The following is a 19,869-nucleotide window of genomic DNA, read 5'->3' as shown; positions in this document are numbered from 1 at the left end:
AGAATCCATTAATTATGGTTACCGACCAAACTTAGGTTAATATAAAAAAATATAGTAAATAATATTTTATAAGTAATTTTAAGAAATATCTCTCATAAAATGCATATACGTAATTAAAATAGAGAAACTTTGCAAATATAATGCGTTTCTAAATTTGCATAAGGAAATAATTATCTTCAAAAAGGCCAAAAATTATTTTTTATAAATCATACATCTTAATATCTTTTATTTTTATAAAAGTATTTCCACGCATCTTGCGTGAATTTTAAATAAGGAATTGCATATAAATAATAGCTTTAAAAGAAGATTTAGCTAATTTGAGCCTTAGATAAAATTATGTTATGTGAATATGGCGATGCAAACAAAAATCTAAATTTATTTTATAAATATGACGCAAAAGACGTGAGTTTTCTTTCTCCTTTTTATTATTTTTATTAACTATGCTCAATTAAGAAAAAAACAACATGCGTGATTAAATCAAACTTGCAGAATTTGTTTTATAAACAATACTTAAATTCATATTTGCATATCCATGACAATTCAAATTTCTAAGATGATAAAGAAACAAAAGTAATCCTTTAATTCAAAGTATGTGTTCTCATTATTGAAAATCAATGGTTCTAGTAAAAATAAATATTATAGATACTATAACTAATTTTAACATAAAGAAAATGAAACCTATGGAATTAATTGTTGGTTCTCCTTTAAATTAACTACCCATTATTACTAAAACTATCCCCACTAAATTCATTAGGATTCATCTAAACTAAAAAAAAAAAAAACATTAGTCATGCACTACCAAATTAAATACATAACGGAAAATAAAATAGAAGGAACAAATGTATTCAAATGGATCTGGCCCATTTAGGCCACTGCTGCAATCTGTTTTTGCCACTGGGCTTTAGTCCAAGAATCTTTTTTTTTTAATTTTTTTATTGCGGCGGATAGGGGCTGACACGAGAGAGATCACGTTAGGCTTTAGCCCAACACCGAATGCGGAAGAAGACGGGTCCCTTGGACTCGTATGAGAGGGTTATGCGTAAAAATGAAAGAAAATGATTAGTACGTAATCAATAAATAAGGCTAAACATATATAATGTAAATTCAAAACAGACCAGTGAATTATGTATATACTGTGTATATTCAAGTATACCTCATGTATACACATTCATAAGGATGCGTAGAAGGTTAATATCGGAAAGATTTTGCCCCCATCTTCCCGATGTTGCACAAGTTCCAAGGGATTTCATGAATCCCAGGCATGGCTAACACCGGGGAGGGTTCAAGCTTAATCCATAATGACCAACTAACTTCCCTATCAATGTGCTAACCACGATTTACTTGTAATATGCACTCATATACATACTCAACAATGGTATACTTATAATGTAAAAGCATGTAAAAATTAACACATTCAGGACACATAACATGCTTACAGAACTGAAATTTATTTCTGAATCAGTTGGCACAAATTAAGCAAACCAACTAATGGTCATACATCTGATGGCTTACACGAAATGAGGAGATTAGGCACTGCCTAGTCATGGGTATTTTAAACTGGGAAAATAGTGATACCAAGCATTCACACTAAACATGCTGAAATTAATTAACAGAGAAACAAGGAGACTTGAATATAACAATCAAACATGAGAAAACCACACAGAGGACAGCTGGATTAAGCAACTCTTTAAAACTTGGATAAGTTAGAACTTCAACCAAACATATATTTAGGCTTAGGCAAATTATTTAATGGTACTCTATCTGTGGTGACATAACATACTCAAGCAGTACACAGATTTCAACTTGTTGACATACTTATGACATTATTTCAAGATATACAAAAGGCACTCCACAAAAAGGGGACACAACATTCAGCAAATATCAACCAGATATACATACTAGATTCATATTCAACCTGGCATATACCTGATGCCTGGAAACAGTAGAACACACCAAGAACAAAGGGGAGAGGTGCGACATGACACAAGTGAGGCAAACCAGAATCAACAGGTTTCAAATAGAACTGATCAAGTGCAAGTAGACATGTATAGGACAAGTTCTTAAGTCTTTCATTCCTAAATCCTAAGGGGAGAAGGTGAAGGGGAGATATGAAAGTGTCTTAGCCATATCTTGCTTAAGGAGGAATAAAAATTTTAACGGGGGGGAGGGGGGGATCTTTATGCTTTAATCACATAATAAAACTTCACACATAGACAATTGATTAGGATTTTTAGACAAAGCAGGTTTGTTTCTAGGATCAGGTAAATAATTTAGCACCATGAGTCATGTAGGAACATTAGAAAATACCATGAGTCATGTAGGAACATCAGAAAATTTTGTAGAATTGAAACGGATACTTGCACCCAACTTCAAAACTCAAATTTAGCAAGAAGACAAGTAGAGACTGCATATTACACAAGTTGTTGCATTCAAGGTTGTTTAAACAAATTTTGTGTCAAGCTAAACGAAAATTGGTTTAAGTAATCAGGTCAGAACTTCCCAATGCTATTTTAAGTTTGTTTTACATGTAAAGATCCATACCACTGAATTAAACTCTTATTTGGACAATTATTTGAGCTTAAACTACTAATGAGTCCATAAATGATGAACCAGTGAAGATTCTAAGCAAACCAGGCGTCAAACAGACTTCTTTTTTAAAACATGATGGTGATGGATGAGGCGAATGACAGTAGTAGACACTTATAAGGTTTCCTGATTAGATGTATTTAAAATCAAGTCACTATATGCTCATCTAAACTCCAATTGAATACCTCCCCTCCACCCCCCCTCCCCCCCTCAAAAAAAAAAAAAAAAGACTAGAATAAACACATAACTCACATATAGGTAATTATCTAATCTAAAAGGGTAATTTTGCTAGCATGAATGCCATTCAATAACAAAGGATCAACATGTTTAATACAACTTTCATTAACATAACAATCTGACCTTCCACTTAAACAAATAACAATGACTAAACTAGAGATGATTAAGGAGAAATGTAGTTTGTATTAAACAGATTCATGAAATTCCAAACTTAAGCATGTTTAGCAGTTGATCATGCATATCAATATAAACTAATATTATCACCGGATACCTAATTAAACCACACAATAACCAGCAACCAACACTTAACAACATTATATCAAATTAGACCTAAAGCACACTCATTAAGACTAATCACTGAACCAAGCATATGGACATAGATTAACCTAAAACATGGGTACCTAATCAAACATACAAACAGGTTTGATGCCTAATCTTAATTCAGCTACCAATCAAACAACACGATTAACATACTAAACAGACATGAAGTTACACTGAATAAGATTAAACTAAGATTAACTAACTGCAGAAAATAACTCACATAGTCATCAAATAGGGGGAATAAAAAATGAACTACAAGGAAGAGGGGAAGTTGCTAACCTTCTTCAGGTGCAACGAATAGGGGCTTCGAGGTCACCGATATACACTCGAACTCTACAAAATCCGAGCTTGCATGCACTTGGATTCGAAGTAATACCAAGGGCAAAAGGAAATAGAAAATGATTCAATATTTTTAATCGATATCCGGAAATATAAGACTGATGAAACTAATATTTTCTAGGGGAATTTGGGCGGCTAAAGAACTCTCTCTACTAACCTAAGAAGAGATTATTTATAGGAAACATCTAAGGTTCTTGCTAGGGTTCAAAAAATTGGGCGGAAACGTTCGGATTTTTGTGGGTCTTTCACCACCCGACCAAAAAGGAGAGAAATAGACAAAAATCATTAAAAATTTGTACCCGAAAATGAAAAAGAACTGATAAGAAAAATATTTCAATTTCACAAACGAACGAAATCCATTAAAACGTTTTAGATCCGAAACAGAAAAAAGAAGAAGACGACGACTTACAATGGTTGAACACTGACGGGGAAAGGACGAGCATTAATTTCCTTTCCCCGAAATGGCCATGCACGACCTGTGTGATCGAAAGGGGATCTGTGATTTTCCAATCGCGTCGAGGAGAGAGAGAAAGGGGAGGGAGGCGCCGCGGGTAAGGGGAAAACGAACCCTAGTTGTTTCATATCTTTGAAATGACTGGGTCGGGTTATTGGGTTAAAATAATGGGCTGCTGAATTTAGAATATGGGTTGGGCAGATTTAAATGGATGGTGGGCTAGATATTATCGGGTCACGAATTGGCCTCATAGGATTGGGTTGATGAATTAATATATGGGTTGGGTCATTGATGACTGGTCTAAAAATAATGTGGATTGATTGGACTCGGGTTTGGGCTAATATTGGTTGAATGAAAGAACAATTGGGGCTTCTAAATTTAAATAAAAGACCTATTTTAGTAAACTATTTACCATCGTGTGCTAAAATATTACCTAATATAAAAGTATGTATTTATTAGTGCTCAGATAAAAATAAAATTATATGATATCGTAGTAGCCGTGCGATAATTTTTTTTTTTTAAATTCAGCAGTAAATAAAAGCTATTGTTTAATTGCGCAACAATAAATGCGATGTGTGTGCATAAAACGATAAATAAAATGTTAGAGGTGATTATAATGCAAATTATAATAATACTAATAATAACAAAATAATAATAATAATAATAATAATATTAATATTAACAATAATAATACTAATAATAATGATAATAGTGGTAGTAGTAACGGTAATAAAATAAAAAATAAAAATATTAGCTAGTGACTATAATAGGGTAATGAATCGTTGGTATTAATAAAAGCTGATAATTATAGTAAAGTATAATTATTTTTTAAGTTGCCAAAAATATTAGAAGCGTAAATAAATATTTTGGAGGAAGGCGGGACAAAATTGGGTGTCAACAACTTGTTCCTCTTTGACCGGTAATGATGAAAGAATTTTCGGGTAAAGACGTTGACCCAGTAGCCTATTTTATCCTGATTAAATGATTTTGGAGGACTAAAGGTAAAGAAAATTTGAGAGGATTATAGCCGAACTCCGGTCTTCGAGTTGCCGACATATCTCGGGTTGCACGAGAATCAGGTCATGTGTAGTTCTAGGATAACTACGACACCTATAAATAACGAATCCCGATTGGTGCGAATCTTTGCAGATATTGTCCCAGTGATGAATTATGATGACATTGGGTATTATGATCGAACATGAGAATTCTGAATGTGTTGGTATGCAAGTGGAATATTTGGGGTTGGAGACAAGTGTTCGAGGTAGATCCTTGACCTTGTCGGGAAGTCTGATTATCCTTCCCAACAAATTGCCCCAGTTCGATTCCGAAGAAAATAGTTTCACGTTGCGCTAATGTTCCTGCGAAACTTAAACTCGATAAAATAGTCGGTAAAAATAAATATCAAAAGTAAAGCAATGTAAAATAAACCCATGAAAAAGCTATAATGATTTAATAAAATGATAACCTTAGCTGAGGCCAATGTGAATGAGGTTCTAGGCTGATGATTCATGAGAATGATGCCTTTGGCGATGATTAATGAAAATGAGGCCTCAAATTGGATATGAATATGGGCTATTTAAGCCGAATGATTTATGAGAAATGAGGATTTCTAAGCTGGCATAATGAGGTTTTCTTTAAAACCCAATGATTGATGAAACATGATTTTCAAACCATCATGATTCATGGTGCAGAGCATTTGTGCGGTGAATTTAAATCAATTGCGCGGTGCGTGTGCGTATGAAAGTATTTATGCGAAGCGGATGAAAGCATTTGTGCAATGCGTGCCGGTGCAAAGCATTTTGAAGGCAGTCATGCAATGTATGTGTGGTGCATTTGAAAGCTGTATTGCAGTAAGAGTGCGGTGTACTTGAAAGCATTTATGGATGAACCAATAAGTCAGAATCACCAATAATCAATAATTCTTGTTTGCTCATATCAACGGTCATTCTAAGTCCAAGAATACAAGCCTTATATTCTACCATATTGTTGGTGCACGGAAACCTGAGCTTTGCTGAAATTGGATAATGTTGGCCTGATTCCGAAATTAAGACTGCTCCAACGCCAACTCCTTTGGAGTTTGATGCCCCATCGAAGAAAATTCTCCACCCTGGAAATTCTTCTGCTATATTGATACCTCTTCATCCGGGAAATAAGTCCTAAGAGGCACGTACTCTTCAACAAGATGATCGGCTATTGCCTGCCCTTTGACAGTCTTTTGGGTAACATATATAATATCAAATTCACTTAGCAAAATTTGTCCTTTGGCTAACTTCCCAGTAGGCATAGGCTTCTGAAAGATATACTTGAGCGGATCCATCCTTGAGAAGATAAGTAGTATATGCGGACAAATAATGTTTCAACTTTTGTGCAACCTAAGTCAGGTCACAGCAGGTGCGTTCCAATAGAGTATATCGGGCCTCGTAAGGCGTGAACATCTTGCCCAAGTAGTATATTGCTTGATCCTTCTTTGTCGTTTCATCATGTTGTCCCAACACACATCTAAATGCATTTGCCGTTACGGACAAATACAATAACAAAGGTCTTCCTGCTTCTGGAGGCACCAAAACAGGCGGATTAGACAAATACTCTTTGATTCTCTCAAAGGCTTGCTGGTAATCTTCCGTCCATTTGGTAGCAGCATCCTTACTCAATAACTTGATTATTGGCCCACATATCACTGTCGATTGTGCTATGAACCGACTAATGTAGTTAAGGTGACCGAGGAAACTCATCACGTCATTTTGACTCTTTGGGGCAGGCAAGTCTTGAATGGCCTTTATTTTCGAAGGATCCAATTTTATACCCCTTCTTCTCATAATAAAACCCAACAGTTTCCCAGCAGGAACACCAAATGCACACTTTGTGGGATTTAACTACAAATTGTATCGTCTCAACCTATCAAAGAATTTCTTCAAATCCATCAAGTGATCTGAACTCTTTCGTGACTTGATGATGATATCTTCCACATAGACTTCAATCTCCCTGTGGATCATATCATGAAAAATGGTAGTCATGGCTCTCATATAGGTGGAACCTGCGTTCTTGAGCCCAAAAGGCATCACTTGATAATAGTATACTCCCCAAGGTGTGATGAATGCCATTTTCTCAGCATCTTCTTTATCCATTAGAATTTGGTGATATCCTGCGTAGCAATCAATGAATGACTGAAACTCGTGCTTTGCACAGTTATCAATAAGTATGTGAATATTTGGGAGGAGAAAGTCATCTTTCGGACTAGCCCTATTGATATCCCGATAATCCACGCACACCCTGACTTTGCCATCTTTTTTTGGTACAGGAACGATACTGGCTAGCCAAGTAGGGTACCTTGCGGCTCGAATGACCTTCGCATCAAATTGCTTGGAGACTTCTTCCTTAATTTTTAAACTAAAATCCGGTTTAATGTTTCTCTTCTTTTATTTCACTGGAGGACAAGACGGATCAATGGGCAATTTATGCGAAACAATGTCTGTGATTAGACCTGAATATCATCATAAAACCATGCGAACATGTCTATATATTGTCTCAAAAGGTTGATCAATTCTTCCCTTTGTGACGGAGTTAAATGGACGCTGATTCTTATTTCCCTCACGGTTTCTGAATCTCCCAAATTTATAGTTTCTGTTTCATCTAAATTTAGTTTTGGCTTATTCTCAAAATGTTCAAAATCTTTAGTTAACTCTTCAGGTTGCAGGTCCTCTTCATATTCTTCAGAGTCTTGTTCGACATTTACTATAGGCTCGCTTGTTTCATTACGTGTCGCATTCACAGTATCAGCAGACTTACTAGTTTTATTGCTAAAAAATAAAATAAGAATTAATTAAATAAAGATGGAATAATAAAAATCATAGATTGAATTTGGCATTTGATCTTTCAAAAGTTTAGAGGCAAAACACAACAAAAGCATAAACACGATTCAGGCCTCAATTTTGAATCCTGTTATTTCATCAAATACAAATTGTCTACCAAGACTCTCGGAGAACCGGGGGCAGGGTACAAATCCAATTGTTCAAAACATTTCCAGGCTCAGCACTTCAAATGGTTGGAGTTTCAGGGCAATCATCCAGGACCACGTTGAATTCAGCTGTCACGACCCGCCCACCTAGGTCATGACCGGCGCTCAGTTAGCCTAAGCCAACTGAACAAGCCTGAATAATTTCTTGTTAGTAAAAATTTTGACAGAGTTTCCTCTGTACCGGGAGAAAATCCCAAAAAAATCAAAACCTGTCAATACCCAGTAAAATAATCCAACGAACTACAATACCAACATATTAAGTGTTATAGAGCATCAGAATCCCAAGCCATGGGCTTCCGCAAAACTTATAAGCTCCAAGCTATACTTTACTCACAAGCCAAAATAAGATATACCAGACCAGCTTAAAGAGCGAAACTCTAGGATTAGAAAAAAAAACTAATATACTATAATAGTTAGCAACATGGTTGCCCTCGCGAAGCAAGTGCGGGGCTTACTAGATTCGTTGTCAGCTCTGTTTATCACCCTGTCTGAGTTAGAATGTCACCTTCGACTATATTATCTATAGGAAAATAAAACAAGGGAGTGGGGTCAGTCACACCGACTGAGTGAGTAATAATATCAACCATAGCATTTTATTCCGAACAAGCATATGTATAAGAAATCATGCAACATATAAAATCATCAAAAGACATCTCCTTTAAACCACAAAACAATACATCTATGAAAATTATGTTTAAACTAGTTAAATAATCACATTCTTATTTATTGGGAGGTTCTTATGCAGTATCGAAATATACATTCTGACGCTATGGATTTACCATAGTCGTCTGACTACCCCGTCAGCTAGGTTCCCTTCCAGAGGGCCTTTGTCCAATACGAGTTCACTTACAAGGTGCACCAGGTCCAACGATCCCGACGTTAGATAACGGCGATTCTGGCAATAGTTTTTCCGAAGTTTCCTTTTTCATAACACAAATGGATTCTTTCCGTGTAAAGAATTTAAATCCAGCAGTATATATCAAATCATCCCGAACAAAAAGAAGAATTCATAACAACTCATAAATGGCATAGTTCAAGCACATCCGGTGTGAAAAAAATGAATTGATGTGTTTTTATATACAAGGCCATGTTGTTGCTTGTTCACTTTCAAATAGTCTCTTTCCTTAGACGACCAATTATATGCAAGAAAATGACTTTAAAACATGCTACAGAAAAAGAAAATCAACTATGGATGAATTATCACTCACTGTACTCTTGTCGAATAACTCTAATTCGCTTCCAGCAATTGTCCCCTTGAAGTATCAGTTATCTAAAATAAATAAAGCAATATTCGAGTCACATATGGGCTTATCAGATGCTAATTGCTCCAATTAACCCATTCTCATCAGGATACTAAATTTTGATTTCTAGCTGCTGCTATTCTCTGTCTGGCTTGAGCATACCAACAATAGGTTTTCAGTTTTATTCCCCAAATTTAGAACTCTAGAAGAGAATTTCAATTTATTTAATTCTAAATCTTAGTTGTTATTGCTCCCTACCCAACAAAAGGATGAATTTAGTGATGAATGAACTTACTTGCAAAATCAAGAATGGAGAAACTAGGTGGATCTTGAATTTTTCTTATCCGGTTCTAAGTCTCTAGCTTCTTTTCTTCACTTCCTTTCCCTGTAGCTTTTGTTTTTTTTCCTTGGAACTATGCTGATACTTCTCTCCCTTTTTATTCTTTTTTTTTTTAAGTTATCAAGTAGGTTCTAGAGAAGTGGGTAATAAATAACTTATGGTTGAAGTAGTATGGGCCAAGACTTCATATTTAAGTAACTTAGATGGGCCAAGGCCCAATATTTCAGGTTGTTAGATTCTTCCCCCCTTATGGAAATTCGGTCCCCGAATTTAAAGATATACGTACCTACGGATATGAAGGAGTGAGGATACTTGGCTCCCATCATTTCATCATCTTCCCATGTCGCCTCTTCACTACTATGATTTTTCCATACCACTTTCACTGTCGCGATCTCTTTCGACCGCAGCTTTCTTATTTTTCTGTCGATTATAACCACTGGTTCCTCTTCATAGGTTAAATTCTCATCTAACTGAATATTGGACGCTTTGAGTACATGGGATGGGTCTGGTATATACTTTCGTAACGTAGATACATGAAATACTGAATGTACGGTCGACAATTCTGGTGGGAGTGCTAAACGATAAGCAACTGCGCCTATTTTCTCAAGGATCTCGTATGGTCCAATGTATCTCGGGATCAATTTCCCCTTCTTCCCACATCTCAAAACGCCTTTCATGGGTGATACTCGTAAGAATACGTGATCTCCTACTGAAAACTCCAACTCTCGATGTCTCTTATTAGCATAAGCCTTTTGCCTACTCTGGGCTGCTAATAATCTCTGCTTAATTAGTTTAACCGTGTCCAGTGCTGCCTTTACCAAGTCTGGGCCTAATACCTTTGCCTCACCAGCCTCAAACCAACTGATGGGTGATCGACATCGTCTCCCGTATAAATCCTCATAGGGTGCCATCTGTATACTTGCTTGAAAGTTATTATTATAAGAAAATTCGGCTAAAGTTAGATATTTGTCCCAACTACCACCAAAATCGAGGACACAAGATCTCAGCATATCTTCTAATGTTTGAATGGTTCGCTCGGATTGTCCATCCGTCTGTGGGTGAAATGCGGTACTTAGATCCACTCATGTTCCCAACGCTTCTTGGAATGCCTTCCAGAAGTGTGAGGTGAACTGGGACCCCTTATTTGAGATACTAGACACCGGAACCCCATGTAGTCTAACAATTTCATCCATATAGATCTGCGCATAACGTGCTCCATTATAGGTAGTTTTTACTGGTAAGAAGTGTGCCGATTTCGTCAGTTGATCCACAACCACCCATATAGAGTCATGACCCTTAAGAGTCCGTGGTAATCCATTTACGAAATCCATAGTGATCCGCTCCCATTTCCACTCTGGTATCTCAAGCCGTTGCATAACCCTGCAGGTCTTTAATGCTCCGTCTTAACTTGTTGGCAAGTCAAACATCGGGTGACATAGTTTGCAACATATTTCTTTATCCCTTCCCATTAGTATAATTGACGAAGGTCCTGATACATTTTTGTGGACCCGGGATGAACCGAATACTTGGAGACATGTGCTTCTCTGAGCACCGTTTTCCTCAGACCATCGATATCTAGTACACAAATGCAATCACCAAGTCGTAATACTCCATCACCATCCAGGGTAAAATCTTTGTTCTTGCCGGCAATACTTTCATCTATAATTTTGCAAAATTGTGAATCTTGGTATTACTTTGCCTTTATGTCCTCCATCAATGACGACTTGGCTTGAATACGTACTATTAATGAGCCTGTATGCCCCAAACTAAAAACCACTCCACTTTCCTTCAATTTCTGGATCTCTCTTGCTAGAGGTCTCTTGGTTAGGCTAAGATGTGTCAAACTGCCCATAGACTTCCGGCTTAATACGTCGGCCACCGCATTATCTTTGCCTGGATGATAGGAGATTGTGCAGTCGTAGTCCTTTAGTAGCTCTACCCATCTTCGTTGCCGAAGGTTCAAATCTTTTTGCTGGAAGATATATTGGAGACCCTTATGATCTGTGCATATCTCACATTTATCTCCATATAAATAATGCCGCCAAATCTTGAGAGCAAAGACAACCGCGACCATTTCTAGGTCATGTGTAAGATAGTTTTGTTCGTGCTTCTTCAACTGCCTTGAAGCATAAGCTTTGACCGTTCCATTTTGCATAAGCACACACTCGAGTACCACTCGGGAAGCATCACAATAGACTGAAAATCCTCCGGTTTCTGTGGGCAGTGCCAATACTGGAGCCGTTGTTAAACGGTCTTTAAGTTCTTAAAAAAATTTCGCATGCATCTGACCATTGAAATTTCACATTCCTTTGCGTTAGCTTCGTCAAAGGTGCAGCTATGTTTGAGAAATTCTGCACAAAACGCTTGTAGTAGCCCGCGAGACCCAAGAAGCTTTGGATCTCGGTTGCGGTGGTTGGTCGTGGACACTTCTGTACAGCTTCCACTTAAATTGGATCAACTAAGATCCTTTCATCAGATACAAATGGCCTAGGAAGGAAACTCGATTAAACCAGAATTCGCACTTTGAGAACTTAGCATATAGCTTATGTTCCCTAAGTGTTTGTAATACTGTCCTCAAGTGTTGCTCATGCTCCTCACACGTCTTTGAGTACACCAGGATGTCATCGATGAACACGATGACAATTTTTTCCAAATACGGTTTGAACACCCTGTTCATCATGTCCATAAATGTCGCAGGTGCATTTGTTATCTCAAAAGGCATTACTAAGAATTCATAATGTTTGTACCTGGTTCGAAAACAGTCTTTGAGATGTCCTCACTTCTAATACGTAGCTGATGGTATGTGGATCTCAAGTCGATTTTGGAGAATCTTTTTGCACCCTGAAGTTGATCAAATAAATCATCGATACGTGGCAGGGGTACTTATTGCACATGGTGACCTTGTTTAATTGGCGATAATCTATGCATAACCTCATGGATCCATCATTTTTCTTCACAAACAAGACTGGGGCACCCCATGGCGAAGTACTTGGTCTAATAAATCCTTTCTTTTTAAGGTCGTCCAACTGTTCTTTCAGTTCCTTCAATTCTGCTGGTGCCATTCGATACAGAGGTATCGATATGGGCTGCGTCCCAGGTACTAGATCTATGCCAAAATCAATTTCTCTAACAGGAGGTAACCCAAATAGATCTTCTGGGAACACATCTGGAAATTCTCTAACCACAGGAACTGTCTCTAATTTTGGTACTGTAGGCTTTGTATCTTTTACATGTGCCAAGAAGCCATGGCAACCTTTGCTTAGTATCCGTTTTGCACCGATAAATGAAATCAGTTGATTGGGAAGTGATCCTTGCTCGCATTGTACAACAAAACTTGGCTCACCTGGTACGTTGAAGTGGACCGTTTTAGAGTAGCAATCAACAATTGCGTGACATGAAGCTAACCAGTCCATACCCATGATCACATCAAAATCTACCATGTCCAGCTCATACAAGCCTGCTAACGTGTCTTTCCCCTCAACACTGAGTTGACAAGAGCGATATACTTGCTTAACTAGTAAGGATTCCCCAACTGGTGTGGCAACCACAAAAGGGTTTGTCAACAACTCTGGAGGTCTATCAAATCTTATTGCAAAATATAACGATACATATGAATAGTTGGACCCAGGATCCATTAAAGCGAAAACATCAAATGAACACACCGAAAGTATACCTATAATTATCGGGTTATACGTCAAATTTTTTTCCCGCAGTTAGTTAACACTTACAGATTGGTCATTTTTAGATTACTTAGATAACCTCCTTAAGTGAGCAGGTTGATAGTGTACCTGTGACAACCGCATTTGAAGCCTCGGCACCCTGCCTCGGCAGGGCAAACACTCGGGATTGACCTCTCCCGACCGCTCCTGGCCCTCTATTGTTAGTACTTTTGTTCCCGGTGCCTCTTCCTGCTGGTCTGGAATTTTCCCTGACGGCGTATGCATTAGAACTTGTTGGTGTTCCATGAGTCAGTGTCGATGCCTGACTAGATCCTCTGTTGCCAGGGCAATCTCTCTTGAAATGTCCCATCTGCCCACATCTAAGGTATGTACCGATGTATTTCCAACATTGGCCTAAATGAGCCTTGCGGCAACTAAAGCAGGTAACTATAGTGTTGCTGGTTTGTCCATTTGATGGTGTTGGCCCTCTATGGCTCTGTCTAGAAGTGGAAGCATTATTAGATGATTGGACAACATATATACCTCCAGTCTGTGTGGTCCTCGGTTGGCCCTGGGATCCTGAGCCTCGACTTGTACCAATACTCATTCCGAAAGACCCTGTAATCCTTGCTCTCTTATCTTGTGCTTTTGTTGTCCTCTCGTCTCTCCATCTAGTCTTTAATTCTCTTGCCACGTCAAGTGTAATGCCAATGGTTTGAACAATAGGTCAATTAGACCGCGAATGAACCTCTTAGCTCGCATAGAGTCATTCATCGCATATTGCAGCATGTTGGGATAATCGAGTGAACTGGATATTATATTCGTTCACTGACATTTGTGGGGTCTGCCTTAATCCTTCAAATTGTATCGCCAGAGCATCCCTTAGTCTCATAGGCAGAAATCGATCAATAAATGCATTATTAGTGAACTCCTTCCAGGTCAAAGGACGTGAGTTAGGTGGCCGCCCTGCCTTAAGAGATTTAAACCAGTCTTCAGCTATATCCTGCAAATAATATGTAGCCAACTCAACCAATCGAGTACTGGAACATTCAAGCGCATCTAATGCTTTCTGAATACCATCCAAAAACAGCAAGGGGTCTTCAATCTCACTAGCCCCCATAAACACCGGAGGTTTCATATCTAGAAACTCTAGAATGGACCTGTGGAGTGGTTCATCGGGTTGGTTATGTCCATTATACCCTCGGGGCATCATACTAGCTCAAGGTTATGTCTGGATCCTTTCTACTAAACTCTCCATCGCCTGCTGAAACATTGCAGCTATCGCGTCAGCAGTAGTACCATTCTGAGGTTGCGACGGTGGTATCTCTTCAGCTTCTTCAACTGGGTCGATCGTCTGCCTAGCCGATAGGCCCCGACCTCTCCTTCGACCCCATCTTAAGTTTGGTGGAAGCATAACTCTCTTTTCCATCTGTAATCATATCAAGGGTGTTAGATCCTAACTTGTCTCTAGACCGCTTATAACATTTTCAGATTTAACAAAGAATGAGAAGGACAAGTCCTACTTGATTTTTGTGAGTTCCCGATCGTGCATACGGTGCACAACATATACACAATTAATTCCCCGCTAAACCGGTGCTCCTTAAGTCATATCCTAAACCGACAGCTCTGATACCAATTTTGTCACGACCCGCCCACCTAGGTCATGACCGACGGTCAGTTAGCCTAAGCCAACTTAACAAGCCTGAATCATTTCTTGTTAGTAAAAATTTCGGCAGAGTTTCATCTGTACCGGGAGAATATCCTAAAAAGATCAAAACCTATCAACACCTAGTAAAATAATCCAACGAACTACAATACCAACATATTAAGTGTTATAGAGCATCAGAATCCCAAGCCATGGGCTTCCGCAAAACTTATAAGTTCCAAGCTATACTTTACTCACAAGCCAAAATAAGATATACTAGACCGTCTTAAGGAGCAAAACTCTAGGATTAGAAAAAAAAATTAATATACTATAATAGTTAGCAACATGGTTGCCCTCGCGAAGCAAGTGCGGGGCTTACTAGATTCGTTGTCAGCTCTGTCTATCACCCTGTCTGAGTTAGAATGTCACCTTCGGCTATATTATCTGTAGGAAAATAAAACAAGGGAGTCGGGTCAATCACACCGATTGAGTGAGTAATAATATCAACCATAACATTTTATTCCGGAGAAGCATATGTATAAGAAATCATGCAACATATAAAATCATCAAAAGACATCTCCTTTAAACCACAGAACAATACATCTATGAAAACTATGTTTAAACTAGTTAAATAATCATGTTCTTATTTATTGGGAGGTCCTTATGCCAGTATCGAAACATACATTCTGACGCTATGGATTTACCATAGTCGTCTGACTACCCCGTCAGCTAGGTTCCCTTCCAGAGGGCCTTTGTCCAATACGAGTTCACTTACAAGATGCACCAGGTCTAACGATCCCGACGTTAGATAACGGCGATTCTGGCAATAGTTTTTCCGAAGTTTCCTTTTTCATAACACAAATGGATTCTTTCCATGTCAAGAATTTAAATCCAGCAGTATATATCAACTCATCCCGAACAAAAATAAGAATTCATAACAACTCATAAATGTCATAGATCAAGCACATCCGGTGTGAAAAAGTGAATTGATGTGTTTTTATATACAAGGCCATGTTGTTGTTTGTCCGCTTTCAAATAATCTTTTTCCTTAGACGACCAATTCTATGCAAGAAAACGACTTTAAAACATGCTACAGAAAAAGAAAATCAACTATGGATGAATTATCACTCACTGTACTCTTGTCGAATAACTCCAATTCGCTTCCGGCAATTGTCCCCTTGAAGTATCAGTTATCTAAAATATATAAAAGCAATATTCGAGTCACATATGGGCTTATCAGATGCTAATTGATCCAATTAGCCCATGCTCATCAGGATTCTAAATTTTGATTTCTAGCTACTGCTATTCTCTGTCTGGCTTGAGCATACCAACAACAGGTTTTCAATTTTATTCCCAAAATTTAGAACTCTAGAAGAGAATTTCAATTTATTTAATTCTTATTCTTAGTTGTTATTGCTCCCTACCCAACAAAAGGATGAATTTAGTGATGAAGGAACTTACTTACAAAGTCAAGAAAGCTAGGTGGATCTTGAATTTTTCTTATCCGGTTCTAAGTCTCTTGCTTCTGTTTTTTTTTTCCTTGGAACTATGCTGATACTTCTCTCCCTTTTTATTCTTTTTTTTTTGTTTAAGTTATCAAGTAGGTTCTAGAGAAGTGGATAATAAATAACTTATGGTTGAAGTAGTATGGGCCAATACTTAATATCTAAGTAACTTAGATGGGCCAAGGCCCAATATTTCAGGTTGTTACATCAGCTTCCTCCTCGGCAATGAATATATTCTTGAGTCCTTCTACGAGGTTATCTTCAGTAGCTTCCTCTGATGCTTAGGTGGCAGATGCTTTGAAAAATGACTGATTTAGGAGAGGAACAGACTTCGGCAAGGGAATATCACTCTTTCTCTTGAGACTAGCCAGTGAGATTTCTTCAAGAGTGGGTTCGTATCCAAGACCGAAAGTATCCTTCTGACCGGGTAACTGAATTGGTTCCATTATTCCGCCTAAATTCACTCCGAGACCCTAACCAGGATTGAAACCATTCTTCAACATTTCCCATGCCATAATCATAAGCACACGTGGCAATTTTACCCTTTCAGCTTGAGTATCACACATGGTTTCTTTTACATGGAAGGCAGATCCATCCAGCCTTTCTACACTTTCAATAACAGGAATTGAGCTTTCGGGGTAGATCGAATTGCTGCCTTCTCCATGGATCATAATTTCTTGATGATTCCATACAAATTTCAAAATTTGATGCAGGGTAGAGGGAACTGCACCAGCCATATAGATCCATGGCCTTCCTATCAGCAGATTGTAGCTAGCGGATATATCCATTACTTAGAATTCCACTGTAAACTCCACGGGTCCGATTTCCAAGGCTAAGTCAATATCTCCCACGACACCTCTTTGAGCTCCATCAAAATATTTGACTCTCACCTGACTGTATCGAAGTTTCTCGATATCAATGCCTAAAGCACTGAGAGTAGTGACAGGATATATATTCACAACTGAACCCCCATCAATCAATACCTTGGAAATAAACTTGTCCCTGCATTTGACTGTAATGTTCAATGCCTTGTTGTGCCCCATACCTTAGGGTGGAAATTCGTCATTATGAAAAGAAACTTTGTGAGCTTCAAGGACTTCTCCAACCATGGCTGAAAATTTCTCACTAGAAGTCTCAGCCGGAACATAAGCTTCATTCAGTACCTTTGCTAAAGCGTTCTTATAAGCTTCAGAACTCATCAACAATGCCAATAAAGAAATTTAGGTTGATGTTTTCTTTAGTTGTTCTATAACAGAATATTCTTTAGTTGGCATTTTTCTCCAGAACTCTTTGACTTCAGCCTTAGTCATAGCCTTCTTTTGGCTATTTTCTTTGCTCGGTGCTCCTCGTGCTACCTCCTCGAGGGCATAACACTGCCCAGATCTATTCAATCCAGCAGCAACGGTCTCTACAATAAATTTTCCCTTTGCTTTGTCCCTTTCATCAGACTGATAATTTCAGAGAACTGATTTTGTGTTGATAGAATGTGCCTGAGCAACTAAGGCTGTGATACTAGGCCTTGAATTGATCACTTCCACTTCAATTAGGGCCCTCATTTGGGCCGTGATTACTAGAGCAATAAAGGCAGATGATTCCACCTTTTTCTTTTTTTTAACCGACATGATAGTACCTTCCAAATTGCAATCTTCGTCAAGGGTAATAATGTTCACATTTGTATCACCATGATTGGGTAGAGGATTATTTTTTTATATTTGGGGGAGCTCTTTTGAGCTGGATGACCCCTTCTTTGATTAATGCCTCGATTTTGTCTTTGGGAGTAAGGCAATTTTCAGTATCATATCTGATAACTCCTGAGTCATACACATAACGTTTAGTCCCGTCATACCATCCAGAAAGGGGATTAGGAACTCTTCCCTGAATTGGTTGGAGTATCCCTGCGGTTCTCAATCTTTCATACAGTTAGGCTAAGGGTTCGGCTAACGGTGTGTAAGTTTTGCTTGGCTTTCTTTCAAAGTTTGGGCGAGGTATAGGTGTATTTTGTGCACTATTTTGTGGTTGGTATTGAGGATGAGGCGAGTAAGTTGGCTGGTATTGTGATGGGCTTTGGTGGGCAGGTTGGTAATAAGGCTAAGGGGCTTGGGTGTATTGGCTATAATATAAAGGTTGGGATAAAGGGTATTGGTAGGTTAACATTTGGTTTGGTCTTCGTTCCTGGATGGTCATGACCGTGGACACTCCGTCCCTCTTCTTCTTAACTGAATCTGATTGAATTATTTTAATTGTTGCTTGCAAGGCTGCAAGATTTGCGACTCTTCCTGTCTTGATTCCTTCTTCTATGAAATCTCCCATTCTAATGACTTCAGAAAACTTTTGTCCGGTGACACTTATCAGTCTTTCATAGTATGTGGCATCTTTTAAAGACTGTACAAATAGCGTTGTCATCTCACTCTCCGTCATTGGGGGCTAGAATTTTGCGGCTTTCGCTCTCCAGCGCATGACATACTCTCTGAAAGTTGCTGTTGACTTCCTTTCTAACTTCATCAAATAGAATCGGTCTGGGACAGTCTTAGTGTTGAACCTGAACCTATCCATGAACTCTTGTGCTATGCCATTTCTAAGGGTCTTGGCATGTGTACCAACCGAGTGTTTCTCCCGTCAAACTCCTTATAAACAGCTTCATCCTGATGGCTTGATCTTTCCATACTCCTACAAGCTTATCACAGTACGATCTTAAGTGAGCCTAAGGATTTCCTTTTCCATCAAACATATCAAATTTTGGTACTTTATATCCAGCAGGAAACTCGATGTCAGGATGAATACATAGATCCTCGTACTCCAGTCCTTCACATCCCTTGTGGGTTTGGATGTTTCTAACTGATTCCTTCAGACTACGAATCTCCTTTGCTACATTCTCGTCTGTTTTAGCCCTGGCTTCCCTTTCCATCTCCTCATAAGGGTCAACTTCTGGATGTTGCACGGCCTGCAATTGGGTAGTGAAAGGTTAAGCTTCTACTACATATACCGGTGACACATACTGCATGTTATGGTTAGCGGTGTGTGCTAATGGTATGTGTTGAGTTGCTTGGTAGTTTTGGGTAAGTGGGGTAGTTTGGATAACTGAAGGTTGAGGAATATATGAAGTGGTGAAAGGTGGCGGATTGGCTTGTTGGAAGTTAACTTGTTGTGGGTTGGATTGTTGCGGGATGGTTTGTTGTAGGTTGGTTTGTTGCGGGATGGCTTGTTGGGAGTTAATCTGTGTTGGGATGGCTTGTTGTGGATTTGATTGTTGTGATATGGTTTGTTGCAGGCTAGTTTATTGTGGGACGGGGATGAATTGGTGGTGCTTGGATTGGCTGTGTGAAGTGGAGGGTTTGAAGGAAAGGGCTGAGGAGCGGGCGAGTCAACAGGCGAAAAAGATGGTGAGATTGTCGCACTTGTTCTTTGTTCATGGTGAGGCATGTTGAGGGTAATGGAGAGGATGGTAAGATTTTGCAATCACTCAATTTCACTTTGCATTTGCTACATCAATTGTTTGATAAGTTCATCATTTCCTCCTCCCAAAGCCT

At 38.5% G+C, this 19,869-nt stretch overlaps 1 protein-coding gene across 1 annotated transcript; it reads right to left on the bottom strand.

Moving 5' to 3' along the window:
* Nucleotides 1–8,164: 8,164 nt before the first annotated feature.
* On the bottom strand, nucleotides 8,165–10,444 carry LOC132608377 (uncharacterized). Its single transcript, XM_060322404.1, has 2 exons — nucleotides 9,846–10,444; nucleotides 8,165–8,192 (listed from the first exon to the last, which is right to left on the bottom strand). The coding sequence occupies exons 1-2, from the start codon at nucleotides 10,442–10,444 to the stop codon at nucleotides 8,165–8,167; spliced, it is 627 nt and encodes a 208-aa protein (XP_060178387.1).
* Nucleotides 10,445–19,869: the final 9,425 nt, after the last annotated feature.

This window comes from Lycium barbarum, chromosome 8 (assembly GCF_019175385.1).
Source record: "Lycium barbarum isolate Lr01 chromosome 8, ASM1917538v2, whole genome shotgun sequence".
Classification (NCBI taxonomy): domain Eukaryota; kingdom Viridiplantae; phylum Streptophyta; class Magnoliopsida; order Solanales; family Solanaceae; genus Lycium; species Lycium barbarum.
Note: the sequence above shows the minus strand (reverse complement) of the source record. Positions and strands in the feature narration are given on the sequence as shown.